Source organism: Callorhinchus milii, unplaced genomic scaffold (genome assembly GCF_018977255.1).
Source record: "Callorhinchus milii isolate IMCB2004 unplaced genomic scaffold, IMCB_Cmil_1.0 Scaffold5, whole genome shotgun sequence".
NCBI classification, from domain to species: domain Eukaryota; kingdom Metazoa; phylum Chordata; class Chondrichthyes; order Chimaeriformes; family Callorhinchidae; genus Callorhinchus; species Callorhinchus milii.
In genome coordinates this window covers 26,845,268-26,866,306 of record NW_024704746.1, presented here as the reverse complement: position 1 = coordinate 26,866,306, position 21,039 = coordinate 26,845,268, and the positions used below count along the sequence as shown (strand labels likewise).

Here is a 21,039-nt window from a genome sequence, read left to right as displayed (position 1 = left end):
GATGGAATGTGACTTACTACATTTGTGCCTTTCCCTTCCTCTTTGTGTCTAGCGATGTAATAGCAATCTTACTTTACTGCCAAGTGTTAAGGAAATTGAATTCAACTGGATTATTGCAATTTCTCATTGCACTGTCAGTTTTTGCATTGCCTCATTCTGGAAGTTGACATAAACCCCAAAAGCATTACAGTACAGGACTAGAATGGTTTAAGTTTACACCATTAAGAAGATTTGGTATGAGAACACATCTCAAGGGCTGTTGGTGGCTGCCATGACAAGCTTTCTATTAACAAATTGGCCACTCAATCCACGACTGTTTGTGGGACATTGCTGTGCACAATTGAGACGCCTCGAAGACATGATAAGACACGATAAGGCGCTATATCAAATGCAAGGATCATTATGATGTGGGAAGATGAGTAGATATCTATGAATCCAATTCCCACCAACCTGATATAGCATTGCTACTGATTTCAGGCTCAACATAAGAATAATCTGATCCCAAATGTGAAACCTGAATAAATCCCACTCCTCTGCCTGGTGTCTGGTTGAACAGACATCCCCATGTTATTGGGAGTCGACTGAGTTCAATAATTGTACAATGTAGGAAATTAATGTCACTACACAGCAAAAAACAGGGCTTGTTCTACAGCTTAAACCTTAATAATAGTAATAATAATAATTCTTACATTTGATATAGCATCTAATCATGTCTTTGAGACGTCTCAAAGCGCTTCACGGAATATACTGCAAAGTGAATTGACTGTGTATTTTGTGGACGGAACACTTGCTGAAGAAACACTCCAAAAAGAAGGAAATCTGTCTTCAAACCTACTGCGTTCCCTTTGTGTCCAGTGGGCTGCGTTTTAATCGCCAGAGGCATATTGTTACTGAAGTAGACACAGTGGTTCCATAAATGTAATTTCCACAAGGGGCCGAACTGCCAAACGTGGGATAAAAAACGGACTCGTTCAGGTAGTTGAAAAGCAGACTGCGGAAAGCATTATGTCCCACCCAGAATGACAGACGATAAACTGGAGGGTTAATCTCAGCCACCTCATTCATCACAGAGCCACCAATGCATCAAGATGATGATGGATGTGAAATTATTACAGAGCTGTCACCAAGGCACTTACTGGCATTTGTAACTAACTGTGGAACTGACATGCTTTTTATTAAACATCCACATTAAGTCAACATTGGTCACTGTCAGCCTGGATCCAGCGCTCTGTTAAGAGAAATAGTTATAGGACTATCGTTCTTCGAGCTGAAGTGACATATTGAGCCCTTGCTCACGACACTGGAATAAATATTGTTACAAATAGCTCTTTTGTTAAACCACACCATGCAAATTCCTGCCACAGATCTGGAGGGGTGTAAAAAAAAAGGAAGCACTCGATTCATTTAACAGCTCGAAGAGATGGGAGCGCAGCACATGCAAGCGGCTCCTAGCCAGGATTTTTGCAAGTGAAATGCAGTCAGGTTTCACAGTTACTAAAGTGTGACTTTACAGCTTCTCAACTGACAGTGTCAAGCTAACCAGCTGTGGGGAAAATTATTCAGCTACAACCTAAATGAGTTGGGTTTCTCTCTCTCTTTCTCTCTCTCTGTGTGTGTGTGTATGTCTCTAACCTGCAGTTTCTACCATTTATCTCCAAATAACGACAGTACATTTCCCCGCACCCCCTCCCCCTCCGCTTTTCCGGGGGTAACAATCCCTTCAAAAAATAATAATAATAATAATAATTTGGTCACTCAATCCACGACTGTGTGTGGGGACGCTGATGTGCGCAATTGGCTGCCGCATTTCGCCCACAAGATACACAGTCACTACACTTTACAGTGTATTCTGTGAAGCGCTTTGAAACGTCTCGAAGACGTGATAATTTGCTATATCAAATGCAAGGATTATTATTATTATTTCATTTCAGTCAATAAAATTCCAAATGCTGTGACAAGATTACAGTGAACTACAAAATACATAGCGATGTTCTCTGTTGATTTAGAGCTGTCCCTGTGTAATTTTCTGATTTATTAAAGGGATTTTTTTAATAAAAGCAATGATCAACCAGGTTAATCCCTACCTGTAAACCTTCCCTTTGGGGCCCCAAGTTCTTTACAACCCATTCAGAGAGGAATTCCTTTAACTCTTATTTTGTCATGTTTGCTAATGCTTCTTTGTCGCCTTCGTGGCTTCATGCGATAAGGCAGCAACGTTTTAAACGTAGTTTACAATATAATAATACTGATAACAATCCTTGTATTAGTCGAGTGAATTGACTGTGTATTTTGTGGGTGAAACGTGGCAGCCAATTGCGCACAGCAGCGTCTCCACAAACAGCCGTGGGTTGAGTGACCATATTCTTTTGGGGAGGGGTTACTGCCCCTGGAAAGTGATCTGCCAATCAACTAACGACCGGATTCCTGCTCACAGAAGCGTGTGGAGTAAGGAAACGTGCCTGAGGTTTCACCCCGCCCGGGAATCGAACCCTGGTCCTCTCGCTTGCGAGGCGAGCGTGCTAACTGCTACGCTACGGGAGTTTAAACTGGGGGAAAAAAAACACTGATTGGATTGAGGACATCTAATGTTTTTAATATAATGCCAGGAGATAAACTCACGTTTCTGTGATTACGGTGGTTTAGCACTGCTCTTGGGTGTGCTTGAGAAGAATGCTCCCAGTAGGTAAGGCTTCACATATAGAGAGCTAACATAGCGAGTTTTGATCGCAGTGAGCTTTCATCTGTTAGCATTTTTTGGCAGATATGCAAAGATATTTCACTTTTCGCCCAGAAAATATACAGTCACTACCCTTTACAGTATATTCTGCGAAGCGCTTTGAGACGTCCCGAAGATGTGATGAGGCGCTATACCAAATGCAAGGATTATTATTATTATAATTAATATTATTTCCTTCTCTCCTCTCACCAAGTTTCTTTCCAGAGGTCACATTATCAGCCCAGTCTGTATTTGCTTATATCCCACAGCACCCGTTTAACCGTAAATGACACAATTTGTCTGTATGACATACATGCCAGTCTAACTTCCTCCATTTCAACTTTTTGCTGAATCTAGCAGGATTAGCCTCTTTTAAACGAATCGCTTGCTAAAGTGCGGGCTTTATCCTTATTTACTCTTTTATCATTCAGACGAATGTCCTCAGTTGAGCAACATGCAACTCAACTGGATGTATTTTTTCCCCGAGTCAGGCAGATGAACATAGCAACAACTTGCATTTATTTATCTAGCACCCTTCACGTGGGGTAGCGTCTCGAGGCACTGAATATATCAGCCCGTACACCAGAGCGCCTATTATTTCTATTACCATCCCTGAAATTGCACTTGCTAAAGAATGAATAAATATTCTCAGCACCACATCAGAAACGTACACTTCAAAGTGGGCGACTGGAATCCTTTTATGATAAATAATATTCAGTGTATTGTCCCCTTCTGCGTTTGAGAAAAAAAATCTGCATTAGCACACACAGGTGAAGCTGCAAATTTTTTAGTTACCACTTTCGCACCTTTGCGCCATGCAAAGTGGTAAATAAAAATCCTTGCTGCCGAGCCTTATCTTGCTGTTAAAATTATTTAAAGCGCTTGACAGGAATTATTTTTACTGCGGGGAGTATAGTGACTGAGTGTTTGAAGCCAAATTATGAATCAAAAGAATAACGTTTCCAATTGGTACAGTGACTCTAAATTTAGCATTTCACCCACACAGTACACGATCACTCCACTTTACAGCGTATCCTGTGAAGCGCTTTAAGACGTCTTGACGACGTGATAAGGCGCCGTATCGAACGCAAGGTTGTTGTTGCCTTGCATCTCAACGTGTTTCGCTGCTAGTTGCCCGGATCAAACAATCGTCTTTCAGTAGAACAACAGAACAATCTGCGGCAATTGGGAGAATGGAGAAAAAAATAGATCAATCTTTACGAAAGAAGTTTTAAATTTATGCCTTAAAAAATTGATTGCGGGTGGGAAAAAAAATCATTAAGCCTACTGTGGGTGTGCACAAGGTAATATAATGAAGTGCATCTGTTACAAAGGCTTGGCCATCAAATGACTAAAAATACCCACACTGACAAAGACAGATTAAAAACCTGTTTCAAATGGGCTTTATCTGCGGAAAACATTATTATCTTGCTTACATCTACATCGGATGGAAAACTAAAAACATAGCACCACTGAGTGTAGACATGGCTTTGTGACTTTGTGTCCATCTCATCCCAAACCCCTACAGAGGCTCAAATACCAAAGTAGGTCCAACAGTTTGAGCGACCTCCTTGCTATGGTCACAACCACACAGCGAATGTACACACACAATTGGAAAAGATCCCTCTCGTCCATCAAACATCAAAGATATTCCATCTCCTTCATCTTTCAAAAATACATCCAAATTTTTTGAATTTGCCAACACTGAACTTCTCTGATATCTCCTCAGCGATCTATTTTTTTTTTTTTTGGTCAGCCGGGTGTCTGACACATGCTTAAAAGAGTCTCCAAATCAAACTGAGAATTCCACGCATCCCACCTACACATGGAAATCCAGATAGACTGTTGGAATGGAATGCGCTCTCTCTCTCTCTCTCTTGCTCTCTCTCTTTCTCTCTCTCCCTGGAGTGAAATCATCCTGCTTACTTAATTCCAGAGAGTATTAGGCGCAGGTTGGCAGATGCCAAGGCTTAGGGGGGAGCCAGGAGTGTGCGTGGGGGAACTTCGGGAATTGGGCAGGCTATTCCCTATATTAAGCACAAGGACATGCAATGGATTGAATTAGAGGTACTCAATCAGCTTTGCTCCTACCTACATCCTGAGTCTAAAGCCAGGAGAAAATGAGAACATATATTTCTTTGCTTCTACATTTCTCAAAGGGATGAAGTCACTTAAATGGGCAGTGACACATGCCAGGTGCAGTGTGTGAGGCATTACTGTCACTCTATGAGACATTAGTGCCCTTGTCTCCTCCATTTTCCCACTATATCAATATCAATCTTGCCAAGTAGAAGCAATGCAGATCTGCTTACTCAGGTTGGACACTCGTTCTTCTGTCTGTGTGTCCGTCCGTCTGTCTGTCTGTCCGTCTGTGTGTCCGTCTGTGTGTCTACGCTTCGCGCATTCAATGTTATAATATCTTTCAGGTCCCTGGTGTCGTGCTCTTGAAACAAATGAACCAACGCCTCAAAAATCCCTCAGGCTTCAAGCTGCTCGATGCGTCATTCAAACCGAATGCCACCGGTGGATCTAAAGCAGAGGTCCGACGGGCCACGACCAGCAATCAATTTAGAACTTTGCTTCATCTATAGTTTGCCCTCTTTATTTCCCCACAGGAGATGGTTGCTGCCAAATGGTTACATTTGTTTGATGAGGGAGGGAGTGAGGCAGCGAGGGAGAGGGGGTCAGTCCTAGGCTGTCAACGGACCTCTGAGATTGTCCGACAGGTGGTGTATATTCAGTTGAGACAAGATGACCGTGTCCAAACCCCACTCCTCTCCCTTCCACACAGATGCCGAACGCTAAGAACACAACGTTTCACCTTATCAGCTGGTCATGAATTTATTATGAAACTCCCTCTCGCACAACAGTGACAAGCAGCCCTGAGACACAAACTCACAGCCATCTGGTGAGGAGGCAGGAGTTCCTTTGCCCATCACACTGGCCCACCCTGGTAGTTTGTTCCTGACTCGCTTGCACACACACACACACACACACAAAACACATCGAGTTGGGAGATCAAACATTTCAGAAGGAAAAACTCAAAGAGATTTCACATTCCACAAACCCGTGTCAAAATAGACTGTTTGAAACAACGGACACTGACCCGTGTGTATTAAACGTCCATGTTTAATTACATTTGACTCTCAAGTCAAGAAACCGGGACTATCGTGAAAACAAGTGGAACGGAGAGGGAAGAAAGCTGTGAGCAGCAGAGAAAGTGATTGAACGAGAAAGATGTGAAGGCAGATGGTTGTACTTTTGTAACTTAATCAAAACACTGTGAATAGTCGCCTGGCTCTGCCTGAAGTCATGTGGGAGAGTAACAGCTGATCAGTATTAAAGAAGATTAACTTGCAGTGCCAAAACTAAGGGGTTGGATTATTTTAATGCAGTGTATTGCAATACAAGCAGTCAGGACAATTACTGCCATTAGTTGTGAATGACTGATCTGTAACTACAACGAACAGCGTATTTGAGCTGGAGACTTCATGAAGATGTATTTCCATACCATCAAAGACATTTTAATGGGCTCCAAATCAAACCACACAGCCTGGTTTGCAAGTACATAAAACTCAAAATGAAGGCTTCCTGTCTGAAAGTATTTTGTAGGTTGTCATTTGACAATTCCCAGCTGGTAGCACGGGGGAATGCAAGCATGTCTCTTCTTTACAGAAACCTAGTGCAGATGCTCTCCAAACACGCCAACTGCTGTATCTACAGCTGACTTGAATATACTTAACAAATAACTCCAATTTCCTTGAGCTTCCAAGAAACATTTTATTCACTTTTTATTAGCATCCAGCGCTGTCTTATGCCTTCGTTCCTAAACACAGCTGGGTTAGGAAGAGCTTAAGATTTTTTTTTACTGATTATAAGAGCTGCCTTTAACAATTACACAATTACACGCCCTGTTCAATAATAGGAGGGTTAATGTTGTGATTAAGAGGGATTTTTTTTTGTAAATCCATTAAAAACATGCCAACGTTAAAAAAAAAGGTCTAAAAATACAATGTTTCACAGGATCCTACCCTGTATTTTTTAGCCTTTCCACAAAGGTTGTTGTATCTCTGATAATAACTATTCCAGCAAGCCCGAGCCTAAAGTTCAAAGGTTCTGTTCCTTGGTCTTTTCAAAACAGATTTAACCCTATCTCATCCAAAGTGGTCCAAAGCAACATCAAATTTCTTGTGGAAACACTAATTCAGTGAGCGAGAAGTAAATCTATGGAACAGGCTCCCGAGGGAGACGGTGGAAGCAGAAAGTGCCGATGCTTTCAAGGACAATTGAGATAGATTTCTGTCAGGAAATAATATCTGGGGATACAGTATAGAGTTTGGGACACGACATGTCAAGCGACTGCCAGGATGGTGGTGGAAGGCGAACTGGATGGACCTTGGTCTTCTCTCGCCAGCAAATTCTTATGCTCATAAATACAATGCGAGTATGTTGAGTTATACATGTGGCACTGTGTGGTTGGTGATACAACGAAGGGTAAATTTAATCTTGAGGCATTTAAGTTTAAGTTCAGGATGCTGGTTTATCTCAGATTGCAGTAAAATAGTATCTCAAGAAATTACATCGAATTCCTGGCTCCAAATTTGTCAACAATTGCAGCTGTTAGCAGGACTACAATGGCGGGGGTGAAAATCTTGGAACCTGCTTTGGCCTTTGTACGTGCTGATATGGTAGGGGGGGGGGGTGAATTTTTATTCTCACTGCTGTTTTTTTTTAGCAATTTATTGAAAATTACAATGTTTCTTAAGAGTAATAATAATAATCCTTGCATCTGATATAGCGCCTTATCACGCCTTCGAGACGTCTCAAAGCGCTTCACAGAATATATGGGAAATTGAATTGACTGTGTATTTTGTGAACAAAACACAGCAGCCAATTGCGCACGGCAGTTTTCTAAAATTATTTTAATGCAACACATAGAATCATAAAACATCTTTTATTTAACTGAATGTTACGAAAGTTGTTAGGACTACTATTTGGATTTATCTGTTTAAAAAAAAAATCCTCAAATTGCCAAACATAGCAACAGAACTTGTTTTGGAGCACAGGGTCTATAGTTTGGGTACCAAACTTTCCAAAATTCTTCATTTCTTAAAGGGTAATTCTGGCTGTTGGGAGCAAATCATGACCAAATTTAATTAGAAACTTAAAAATGAAATCAGCAATGTGCTTTTCAAGCGAGTAAACAAAGTCAGTGCTGGACAGTCTGAATTGTTTGTGTAAGGCCTTCACACTAAAAATAAAGTCCCCACATAATCAGATGTTAAATTTCATTAAAGTGCCAATGAACGGGGAATGACGTGTATACTGGATTTCCAAATAAAAGGCATATTGTCCCTCGAGAGGCAGAACCACAATAAACCAAACAGTGCTTGTGACGAAAATGAACCACATAAGTAAGAGCAACGGCATTATCATGTGAACTGACCTTTTCCATCCTGCAGTTACTTAGCCCCAGACTGTTAACAACTGCAACCTTCCCATCAAGCGCCTGCTGTTCCCTCCGGAGCTGTTCCTTCATTTGTCTTGCTTCCTGGATCGCCTTAGCCACGGCATCGTGGTCGTTCAAGTAACCGGAGGACGTGATGGAGGACAGGATGTCTAGAATGGAGAGAAAGGAACAAACTCATTCAACAACAACCACAATAAATTGCATTTGTATAACGCCTTTCACGTCAGGAGGACATCCAATTCGTTGCCTTTATTCAATTAATTGACTGATAATTTTGTAGGTATCAGTTGAAATAATATAATAATAATCTTTATATATGATATAGAGCCTTAGCGCATTTTCAAGACCATTCAAAGCGCTTCACAGAATATGCTGTAAAGTGAATTGACTGCATATTTTCTGCGCGAAATGCGGCAGCCGATTGTGCACAGCAGCGTCCCACAGACAGTCGTGAATTCACATTTTTTTGAGGGATTATTACCTCTGGAAAGCGATCCGCCAATCTACCAGCAACCGGGTTCCTACTCACTGCTAGGTAAACAGAGGCGTGCGGGGTAAGGAAACTTTCCTGAGGTTTCACCCTGCCCGGGAATCAAACCCAGATCCTCTCGCTTGCCAGGCGAGAGTTCTAAACAACAGGCTACAGGGCTCCGTGTCCAATAGATATTTAATGCTAACGGCAACAGGAAAGTGGGCTGTGAATCACATTATAATAAGAAATAGGAAAAGGGAGGTGAGAAACATAAAAAAATATCCTCACCCTGAAAAGCCTATTGTGCCAATAACAACATAAAGGTCAGATGAACCCAGGCCAATCAAGAGTGCGCAATAACTCCCCATATCAGGAGGAGGAAATCAGGCTTCGTTATGTAAATCTCCAGGTACTTATGTCATTTAGTTTCATATAAAACCAGAAAATATCAACAGCATGCCACTTATTGTAAATGTAAAATTGATGGATTCAACCTAGCCGAGAGAGAGAGAGAGATTTCTTTTTTTTCCCCCCAACACCCGAGAGGCAATTCCAGAGAATTAGATGAATTTGCAGAAAGTGCAAATGATTTACAACTTGACAGTGGCAACAAGCACATTCTTTCAGTTGTTCTCCGTGCGTGCCTCTCCGCAAGTCTTTACAGGTAGCGAGACCTTGGGTTTGAAACGATGAATAAAAATAAAAGGACAGCTGTGAGTGCATCTAGAAAATATTGCCCTAAAATTCTCCCCGAACATGTTACTTCATGCGTGCCTGTCACTCAATGACACGCACTAAGGGAAATGGAATTTACTCGCACAATACAAGTTAATTGTGAGGGCCGACGCCTCTGTTCTACTTTATTGTCAGCACGGATCCAAAACCGGTGCGGTTTGTTATGAGAAGCTAAATCCGACATGATACGAAATCCTGACAGATGGAGGAATTGTTCTACAGAAGGCAGAGACTAATCACACAACAAATGACCCTGCTTCTCCGAACATGTTGTACGGATTCCTGCAAACTTCGCAAAGTAATCCATTTTTAGAATACGGAACATCTGCCTCATAAATCCATTAATCTGGTAAACAGTCCATTAAATCCAGTGTTTGGTGGGAAAAAAAACTCAAGAGGTTTAGTCGGAAGGATAAAAAGAGACACAGATAAAAAGCCAAGGGTTTACCTATGGATGTCATTCTACTAGTTGGGCTGGTTAATGTGGCTGAGGTGGTGGGTTTGACCTGGGCAGACCCCATGCTCACTTTCAGTGATGGAACGTGGGGGGAAGTTGGAGAAGCAGGTGATCGCGTGGCATCTAACGTTTTCGGTTTGGCTGAAAGATTCAGTGGTTGCGCAACTTCATCCTGTCGGGGGTTTAAGCACAAAACAGGAAAACAGAAGAAATAAGTCAATCAGCAAGCAGGAGCACGAGAGAGAGAGAGAGAGAGAGAGAAAGATATTAAATGCCACGTCTTACAGCTCCAAAACCAATAAACAGATAAAATTTGGCAGTCTTTTCATAAATACTCGTTCTAGCGTTATCAGTGCAGTTAATGAGAATCAAAGAGGTACATTCAGTTGCAAAACATGGTTGATAAATTAATCACGCTACTGATATCATCCCGTTGATGAAATAATTGCATCAAATGAGGATCGGACGTTCACATGACAGGATGGCTGAATTAGATAATGTTCATCTGCAGCTGCACCCACACACTCCCGCACTGATTAATAAGATGACAATTAGTTCATGGGAGGGGAGGAGGGGGTTGTAACTCAAAACAACATCTTGTGCGTATAGAAAACTATCCACAGCCTTTTTCATTCTACAGGAACCTGCGTACTTATTATTATTATTATTATTATTGCTATTATTATTCACACAGACCAGGGATTTTCTTTATCAGGAACAATAGGGGGAAGAGGAGAGAGAAAAAAATAAAACGCTCCAACCGCTTTGGCTGCCTTCTCTGTTTTTTCTCTGTAGCATACTTTTAAATTTCAACCTGATGTGAACTACGCTCCCTCAATAGCGCTCACAGACCACCTTCCAAAGCTGTGCAGCATGAGAAGTCCTTCATGTTCTTGCAGATGAACGAAAGGTCATTCACATTAACCTGGTCCTTTTCTGCTGAGGTCAAATGGATCCCTTAGGGTGACCTCCGTGTCATTTCAGAATGACTGAAGGTCTTAACACCCTAAGTGGTTTCATGTGTAACTTCCAGTGGACTCGCAGTGGAGACGAGCAAATGATCATGGGTTGCTATGGCCTTGGGTTCTTCAAATGTTTTTAATATAACTCAGGACATACTGATTCCTGGTAACACAGACATTCCTAAGCAGAAGTGGGCAGCATCCCTAATTGTCCCAGTTCAAGCTTATTCCCTCAATACTGGATGAGCTTCAAGTTGAGAAAAATAACGTTTTGAAAGTGAAATGGGTCTTTTGCTCAGTGTATAAATTCTGATTACAATCCCTCCCTATCATCCCTCCTATTCAATGTACCCTCTATATTCTTGTATTATGTCTGTAGACAAGTTCCAAGAATATTTAGGACTATTCCATGCATATTTTTTTTNCCTTTTCCAGATCAAAATCGATAGCGAACAAAATGTGTGTCATCTCCTGTCAGCGTTTGAATTATATCTTTCTTCTCCATTGAAAGTGAACTCTGACACAGGCTCAGTGGGGATGCTTAGGGAAATCGATGCAAGGCATCACAGTTTACTCATGCTTACAAATCTTCAAGCTCGTCTGAGGCTCTACAAAATCACAAAGTCTACATATCATTACACACAATAATAGCTTTTGCTTTGCTTGGGAAAAACATTCGCTAGCTCCCACAGTGGCCTAGTTGATCAACAACAACAATAACAAATTAGTTTTGTACAACGCCTTTCATGTCGGGAGGACGTCCCAAGGCGCTGGACGGTCAGGGATGGGGGGGGGCAGGATCATGAGTAATGGAGAGCAGGGGTAGGAGGGTGACCCAAGGCGCGGCCGAAGAGCAGAGTCTTGAGGCGTGCCTTAAGGGAGGTGAGGGAGGGAGCGAGGCGAAGGGACTGTGTGTGGGATGGAGTTCCAGAGGGTGGGGGCAGAGAGGCCGAAGGCCCGTCCGCCGATGGTGGGACAGGCCAGCCACCATCACGATAAAAGCAGCTTCCAGCATCACACTGAGCCATACACATCGTCCCTTAGAAATTTTCTCTTGTTGACGAAATAGACTAGAAACAGGATAGGATGAACGGTCACAGTACCTTGTGTTTCGGTGGAGGGGTGTTTCTGCTCTTCTCTGTCTGCATGTTGTTAGGTGATTGAGTGTTGCTTAGGTTAGCCTGCGACATCGCATGTAACTTGGCTCCAGGAGACACCTGCATAGCAGCAAGTTGGGCTGCATACAGCTGCTATGAACAAGATGAATATATCATTGATAGAATACAAAAATTCCTTATGATTTTCCACTTGACGGACTAGCTATCTTCCTCCTTGTCGATTCTTTCAAGAACAAATTGGATGGATTTATTTTAAGAAATAATATCTGGGGATACAGTATATAGTTTGGGACATGACATGTGCAAGCGACTGCCAGGATGGTGGAAGGCGAACTGGATGGACTTTGGACTTCTTTCGCCAAGCAATTATGTTCTTTTCAGATTGAACTTTACCGAGAAAGCAACACACATGATCAATTAATGTCCAGAATAAGTCAGAAAGTGAATTGAAGAGGGTCTTTTTCTTGTCACCTGGGGTTGAAATGACTGGAGCATTTTGTAAATCATCTTTGTAAATCTTGTGCCATCTGCATTTTCAGGTGAGTTTGAAAAATCAAGTATTTAAACCCCCCACTTTGTCCCACACCCACCGTGGAGAGGGTCTGTTGGTCTCAAATGGACTTATTGAACCTTACAACACAGAAGGATGCCATTCGGACCATTCATACCCATGCCAGCTCTTTGAAAGAGCTACCGACAAGTCCCATTCCCCAACTAGTCCCACTCCCTGCTCTTACCCCACAGCTGCAATTATTTCTTTTCAAGTACACATCCATTTCCCCGTTGAAAGCTATCGAATCTGCTTCCACCACCCTTTCAGGCGGGCAAATGGACTTAATCTCTGTGACCACTGTCAGAACTGCTGTCCATTTGGATGGTGTAGAGAGGGCAGCTGTGGTGGTTGAGCATGGTAGGTCAGGTCTCTCAGTTCTTCAATCATCATCTGCTGCTACATGCAGAACCCCAGCTTAGCAACTATGTGACTGAACGACCTGCAACCGTCTGCTTTGAGGTCACAAGCTCAATCAATGAAGCTAATGGGTAGTCCTCACGGAGCTCTAACAGTGGTCGAGGGTTAGATTATGAACACAAGTGTGAAGTATGGACTGCAAATGTCATTTTCCTAATACGGTTGGATTGTTGATGTGAAGTAAAACCAGCTCCTGAAGGGTTAAAGGCCACATTTTGTACACGTCCTTGCAATCTCAAGCCCTCACCATTTTTTCTCAACCTCAATCTCATTTTTAAGGAAGAGAGCATTAACCACAATTTTCATAGATTTTTGCTGCGTAATGAATTCTACATTTACACCCGTTTCAACAAACAAAGGCCAGCGAGAAGGTTTTTTTTTATTATTTGCAGACTTTTGTTTCGCTTAAATCCATGATGTTGTGCAGCTGCACTTCCCTTTTATCTCTCGAATTTCCCCCCAGCCTAGCAATTCTTAAACTGGAGAGAGAAAAATAAAATTATAATGGCCCCTTTTTTTATTCTCTCTCTCTCTATCTCCTCATGTGCCAACGCACTATATCATTCCCCAAACAATAGCAAATATAATGCTCACATGTAAGGAAGTTTGCTTTTAAATCGCAATGTGATTTTAGGTAATTTCAGTCCAATTACACCCAGTTTGTTCCTCTGATTGCTGCAGTGTGTGTGCGAGAATAAACATGCTCTTCAGTGAGTTGATGCATACTAAATTGCTGACATCTTGCGGTATCCAGTCCACTGGTTCAAAGCTTATTTGCTCTTTGAATTGAGTTCCATTACGGGGCCAATAAATATCACTCAGGAGCTTGAATGGAGGCATAGTCAGACTGACAGCCACTTACTATTGCATGAAGCATTCATTGGCAACAATGCTCTGAAAGTGGCTCAAACGCAAGCGGGAGATGAAGATAAAGAATGTGACACATCTGGCCCGTGGGTCAGGCCCGTGGTTTTGCACAGTCCGAACGAACAACCAGAAGGAAAAAAAAATATGCAAAAAAAAAAAAAATTATTACGAGAGCAAGAGAGAGAGAGAGAGAGAGACAGACAAAATCTGGGTCACGATGAGGTAGAGAAAGACTTAAATTCTATCTCTTTTTTTTCCTGAGAGCAAGGCTGGAGGACTGAGCGCTTGTTTTGAGGGGAATTCATGAGGCTCTTTTGCTGTCTCAAATCATACAAGTGAACATTAACATAGAGTGACAGATAACACAGCAATTTCATTGTGTAAGGTTTATTTTTTTTGGTGGGGGGGGGGAGTCGTGAGTGTGTGTGGAGATACAACTCATTGACCCTGCTATTCTAATGCCCTTGTAAAAAAGCTATTATGTATTTTTTTAAAAAAGAAAGCAATCTAGTCCACCAGTTTTTTTTCTTCCCTATTGATCTCATTTGAGAGGAAATTGAGTATTAAATTCTAACCCAGAACAGGTCCGAACATCTGCACATCAGCCTTTTGGATTCAAAGCAATCCTGGCTCGCAGTGCAAGAGAAGCTGCTAAGCTTCTGAACACTCGTAAGGAACTTGCTATTACTAAGAGTGGTCCTCGGCAGGCAAGACATCTTTATCCGATCTGTCACGTTAAAGCAAGGTAGAAATAAAAGCGGAGCAGTCACCTGTAATAATGGTAAATCATACATACAGCTGTTCGTTTAGTGCCGACGGCTTGGTTAAAGAAAAGTAATATTCCCCGTCATTTAAGTCGCACAATGTAACCAATTGACACAAGTACAAGCCAACATCATTCTTTTACTTACAGTGAACTCCACGGGCAGAGTTGCGCTGTAAACTCAACTCCTCTATAACTGTGCTAAGAATAGCCTCTCGAAGGGAAGGGACCTTTACCACGGATCCTAAGGCTATGTATACAAACCCAGATTTCCAAAGGTGACAGGCCGCCACTTATACCATTATAACCATCGAGCTCTCCACATTCAAATCCACTGACTGAAATCACTTCTGCCAATATGACAATTAATTTTTATTTAAACCAAATGATTTGTTTAGTCACTCTGGGTGAATCGCTTCAATTCCTGTAATGATTACAATACATGTCACCTGACAACTTGAAAGATTAAAGATAATTATCTGGTAAACCTTCATTCATCTCCACCTCTAGGCACAAGAACTTCAGGAGAAACATCAAAGGAATCTCGATGTGTATCACACCAGTGTATAATTTGTCTGCACTCTACAAATTGCTGTTCGTCTTTACATCAACCACATTTAGAGCGGTGATCAACCAATCTGGATACATTATATATTGATCTTGCCTGAGCTGGTACAAATTGGAGTGCTGTAGTGTAGTGGTTAGAGCACTCACCTCGCAAACGAGAGGACCCGGGTTCGATTCCCAGGCGGGACGAAACCTTGTGCAAGTTTCCTTACTCCACAGACCTCTGTTTACCTAGCAGTAAGTAGGAACCCGGTTGTTAGTCGATTGGCGGATCACATCATGTGGCTAATAATTCCTCCCCAAAAGTAAGTAAATAAATGAAAATAATAATAATTTGGTCACTCAATCCACGAATGTTTGTGGGACACTGCTGGGAGCAATTGGCTGCCACGTTTCACCCACAAAATACATAGTCAATTTACTTTACAGTATATTCTATGAAGCGCTTTGAGACATCTCAATGACATGATAAGACGCTATATCAAATGCAAGGATTAATATTATTATTATTCTTGCATCTTATCACTCTTCCTCAGCAACCAGTTTCAATCCGCTTTCTTGCTGAAAATTTTCCTCCCTCCTCTCCTCATTCAGCCTGAAAGAAATCTAAGCTTCCATACTCCTCACAATGGCTCCTTGTCCCATATCTGCCCGATCACCTTTGGACCTTTCCTCATCCTCTCTTATGTGTCTGGCAACAACATTCACACACATGGTACTAACTTCCATATGTTTGCTGATAATACCCAACCCTATTTCTGCATCGCTGCCTTGATGTACGACTGCCTGTCTGACATCAAGACCTGGTTGAGGCATAAGTTTCTGCAGCTGAACGTCAACAAGACTGAAGCCTTTTTTGTTTGATTCTCACCAGCGCCGACATGCTGCTGAATGACACAATCAATCTCCCTCGCTGCTTGCTTGCTCATGAGAAACCACCTGGTGCATAACATTGGTGTTCTGCTTTACCACAAGAAATCCATCGCCACAACAGCCTTTTCTTCCATCTCCTCCAGAACATTTTGTGCTTATGCCCCTCACCTCACCACCAATTCTGCTGAAACCCTCATCCAAACATTTCTCACCTCAAGGATGGATTTTCTTTTTCCATTGGTCTAATTTCTGGTCTATTGTTCAAATTGACCCAATATATCAGTCCACCCAAAAAATCTCTTCCAACAACGGAAGATTAATTTTACCATTTTTTTGTTTGCAGTATTTCGGGTGGATGTTAACGATCCCATGGCGCTATTCAAAAAGAGAAGGGAGTTTCTTTCTCCCAGTGTTCTGGCCAACAGATAAAATTGGTCATTCACTCCATGGCTGTTTGTGGTGATACTGCCATGCCCAAACTGGCTGCCATATTTCGCCCACAAAAAACACAGTCAGACCACTTCACAGTGTATCCTATGAAGCGCTTTGAGACATCTCTAAGACGTGATAAGACTTTATATCAAATGCAGCAATTATTATTATTATTGATAATAATGGGACTGGGTCTAAATAGGTGTGCCAGTAACCTGAATATTATTGACAAAATAAAGAGTGGATAGGGTCAGTATATAAAATAACTGTTCCACATATTGAAGAACACCCAAGGATACATGTAATACAATTTTTTGAAACCGTTCTGCCAGTGCTTTTTTCCTGCGTGCAAAATACCCATATGCATGTGTTTATATTTGCTCACTTTCTTAATCTTTTTTTCGCAAATGGATCCAACTGTTAAAAGTTCCTTGTAACATAGGCCAGAGATTCTTAAGCTTGTCAAGGGCTTGAGATGCCACACACGTTTGCTGGATCTGGCTGCTATTAATCCCTTCAGCATTAATGCTGTGTTGAAGGTGGGAAGTGCAATGCTCTCTCTGGATACATCACTCTATGTCAACTGCTGATATGCTTGCCAAAGCTATGCAGCCACTGATGGAGCTGCGGAGTTTAGCTGCTTTACTCCACGCTCTATATTTTTCTCTCTCTGTCATTTGTTTATGTGTCTGTGAACTCAACTTCCCTTAAAATATGCCATAGGAATAACCTTAACGTTATTCCTCAGACGAACAACAACAATAATAATAATCCTTGCATTTGATACAACGCCTTATCACGTCTTCAAGACGTCTCAGAGCGCTACACAGAATATACTTTAAATCGAATTGACTGAATATTTTTTGGGCGAAACCCGGCAGCCAATTGCGCACAGCAGCGTCCCACAAACAGCCGTGGATTAAGTGACCCAATCTTGGAAATTTTTTTTGAAAGGATTATTACCCCCGGAAAAGCAATCCACCAATCAACTAACAACCGGGTTCCTACTTACTGCTGGGCAAACAGTCGTGTGGAGTAAGGAAACTTGCCTAAGGTTTTGCCCTGCCCGGGAATTGAACCCGGGTCCTCTCGCTTGCAAGGCAAATGTTCTAATCACTGAGCTACAGGACTCCACAATGAGAGTTTCTCTCCTCCAGAGTCTTTGGCTATTTGGGCATCAGTACGTAAATGTTTGAAGACCATCATTGGGACCAGGAAGACAAGACTTACCCTTGCGTTGTTTATTTGTTCTCTCTTGTGAAGTTCTCTGATCCCAGGATGGGTTCATTGTTGATCTGTTACTGTACACAGCTTGGAAGGGAATTTGGTGTTCTGGCACCAGAGCAGTGATGCTATTGCAATCTGCTTAGGTCTAGTCACCGTGGAAACTTGCCCAGTTTGAGTCGATCAACGAGCCAAAACTCCTTTTCTGGAGTATTACAAGCACTGTTTGACCTCTCACCTCCGCTGTGTTTGCGACTGAATGAGCCTTTGGAAGGAATGATGTGAGAGCTCAGTGATGGATATGATGAACCCGGGAGACCTTGGATTCTTTGCTTGCCCTCTGTTTGTGAGGTTGCATGACCTATTGAGACTCGTGTTAGTCTTTTTTTTTGCTGGGGAAAGGAGGGGAGGTCATATTATATTTCTTTCATTATCTCTTTATTCCAACTTCTCTATCGATGCTCAAATGAATCCAACAGGAGGTTTAAAAACAAGCTTTGCCACACTTCCTCCTTTACTGACTGTCTTTTGTTGTCAGCTATTAATTTGTTTGGCTGGAAATTACAGCTCATTATTTTGTTTGACTGAGTAACTCGCAGATAGTACGTATCTGTTGTTATAACGTTTTGCGCTCCCTCTATTGACATTTCCATACATTAAGCAAAAAAAGATTAAATCACTTGAACTTTCCTTACGTGGCATTGTTCTGCGTATTTCTGACACTCCAGTCTCATTGCGTGAATTACTTTGTGATTAATCTATGTTAATGTATGTGTAATGACAGGAATGCCAAAGCACATGTCATTCACATCATCTAAACCGCCGCGAGGGACCCTGGAACTAGCTGGCAAGTAGTGGAAGGAAAAACTCGCCAACTTGGAACATGTGAAGTGTCGATATTTTCACAGCTGTGCACCAGGACAGGCCCTGTGGGTGTAGGAGGTAATACGTTTACTTGTTCATTCTTCAAATAATTCTCCAAAAATGAGGAAAAATGCTTTGCGACATTTCCTTATGGCAGATTGAAAACTGGTGTAAAGATAAATGCCGCACAGTTGTATTGTTATGTGAATATTTTTGCAATTGTTACATACATACACATATATATAAACCTTATGAACGCCAGGATAAAAACTGCCAGGCTACAGAGACTTCACAGCTATAAACTCTCAAGCAATGATTCTCTGGAGTAGGCAAGCACATGGGGAAAGTGCAAGCCCTGCAAATAGCCTTGTAGTGGTTACAAGTATTTTAGAAATTGAGTCCAATTACTATTAGTTCCCCAAACACAGTTGTGGCGGAGGGCAAAGGAATTAAGCGGAGAAGCAGTAAATAGCTCCCATAAGCGGAGTGAAAGTTAGGGGCAAATGAACGTGAGCCATTTAGAGTAGCAATAACAATAATAATATACTTTTATTGTTTTGCCCACAAACTATATTCAACTATAACAATTCAGAAAGTATTGACTGTATGTTTAGAGTATATTCCATGAAGTGCTTTGAGAGGCCTAGAAGACGGGATAAGGTGCTACACCAAACGCAAGGATTATTATTATTTTAATATTCGTCCTTGCATTCAATATAGCATCTTAACAAGTCGTCAAACTTTACAAAGTGCTTCGCAGTATCCACTGTTTTAATAATAATAATAATCCTTGCATTTGATATAGCGCCTTTCACGTCGGGAGGACGTCCTAAAGCGCTTCACAGAACACACTGTAAAGTGAATTGACTGTATATTTGTGGGCGAACGCGGCAGCCAATTGCGCACAGCAATGTCCCACAAACAGTCGTAGATTGAAAATGACCAATTTATTATTGTTTTGGGTTTTGGAGGGATTATTATTAGGCTCTGTGTGGAGTAAGGAAACTTGCCCAAGGTTTCGCCCTCTGCCTGGAATTGAACTCAGATCTCTCGCTTGCAAAGCGAGTGCTCTAACCACTGAGCTACAGGACTTCAACCACTGAGCTACAGGACTCCATCTTATCTTGGAACCAAAACTTGATGTCCATATCCCGATTAAGTATTAAAATAAGCCCAGGTGTTGGTAGCCTTATCCATGTAAGGTTTTGGAGCCCTGTGGCTTACTGGTTAGAGCACTTGCTTCACAAGCGAGAGGACCTGGGTTTGATTCCCGGTGGGCGGAACGTTCGGCAAATATCCTTACTCCACACGCCTCTGTTACTGAGCAGTAAGTAGAGACCCCGTTGTTAGTCGATTGGCGGATCCCTTTTCCAGGGTTAATAATTCTTTAAAAAATAATAATAATTTGGTCACACAAACCACGACTGTTTGTGGGACGCTGCTGTGCGCAATTGGCTGCCGCTTTTCACCCCAAAAAACAGATTTTTCACTGTACAGTGTATCCTGTGAAGCGCTTTGAGACGTCTCGAAGATGTGATAAGGCGCTGTATCAAATGCCAGGGTTGTTATTATTATTATTATAAACTCTGAATTCCAGCTAATATACTAACTCTTCTGGTTCATAGACAGGGAATACTTGGCTGTGTGTACATTATGGAGACAACTGCAGACTGGTGGGCTGATTGTTCTCCTGTGGGAAGGAATCTGTCCGATTCCATGAAAAGCTAATTTGGCAGGGTTTATTTTTGTTTTGTTCGAGATTCAGTCACCGCGTCTTCTAACCTTGTGGTTTTACTAGTTGTCAAGGGTTAAGACTGAATTTTACGATAGCAATTAAATAATAATAATAATAATCCTTGCATTTGATATAGCGCTTTTCACGTCTTCTCGACGTCTCAAAGTGCTTCACAGAATAGACTGTGAAGTGAATTGACCGTATATTTGTGGGCGAAACGCGACAGCCAATTGCGCACAGCAGCGTCCCCACAAACAGTCGTGGGTTGAAAATGACCGATATAACGCCTTGTCACATCATTGAGGCATCTCAAAGCTCTTTGCAGGATACACTGTCAAGTGAATTGACTGTATATCTTTGCGGGCGAAAATGACAACAGGTAGATGGATAATTCTCATTAGTCGTACCTAACGTTTTTGCTTGCTTTTTACCCTTGAAAAGGGGCAGCATATTGTATCATGGATAACAGCTCCAGCTGCTGCTATTGAGGTAAATTCATTACGTTCCTAGGCTAGAGTGAAAGTATTAAGCACCGGCTGATCTGCTCACCACAAGCCAATCCTTGTACAGAATAGTAATCCATTACAATATGTTCCAACATCTGCCTCCCCATATGATGTATGACCTATTCGATTGACCCTCTTTATACGGCTTCGGATTCCTGTTCATTACAGAAGTAGGGTGCTCACATCATCCTCAGGTCATCAACCAGTAAATACATCTCCATTCAAAACCGAACTTGTGCAAGCACAGGCAGTCTTCTTTCATTCTTCAGCATAATTTTCTCATCATTTATTTTCCAGCAGCCAAACCA

At 41.9% G+C, this 21,039-nt stretch overlaps 1 protein-coding gene across 11 annotated transcripts in view; it reads right to left on the bottom strand.

Annotated features, from left to right (window-relative positions):
- sox5 (SRY-box transcription factor 5) overlaps positions 1-21,039 on the bottom strand; it is a 192,057-nt gene that overhangs the window by 19,083 nt on the left and 151,935 nt on the right. For 9 of the 11 annotated variants that reach the window (XM_042335601.1, XM_042335600.1, XM_007897299.2 and 6 more), the window contains 3 exons: positions 11,916-12,062; positions 9,842-10,022; positions 8,163-8,335 (listed from right to left, as the gene is read on the bottom strand). In XM_042335601.1, coding sequence (XP_042191535.1) covers positions 8,163-8,335; positions 9,842-10,022; positions 11,916-12,062 — 501 coding nt within the window. Of the gene's footprint in view, positions 1-8,162; positions 8,336-9,841; positions 10,023-11,915; positions 12,063-15,244; positions 15,271-21,039 lie in introns of those variants that run through there. The other 2 variants (XM_007897306.2, XM_007897297.2) reach the window with 2 other exon arrangements.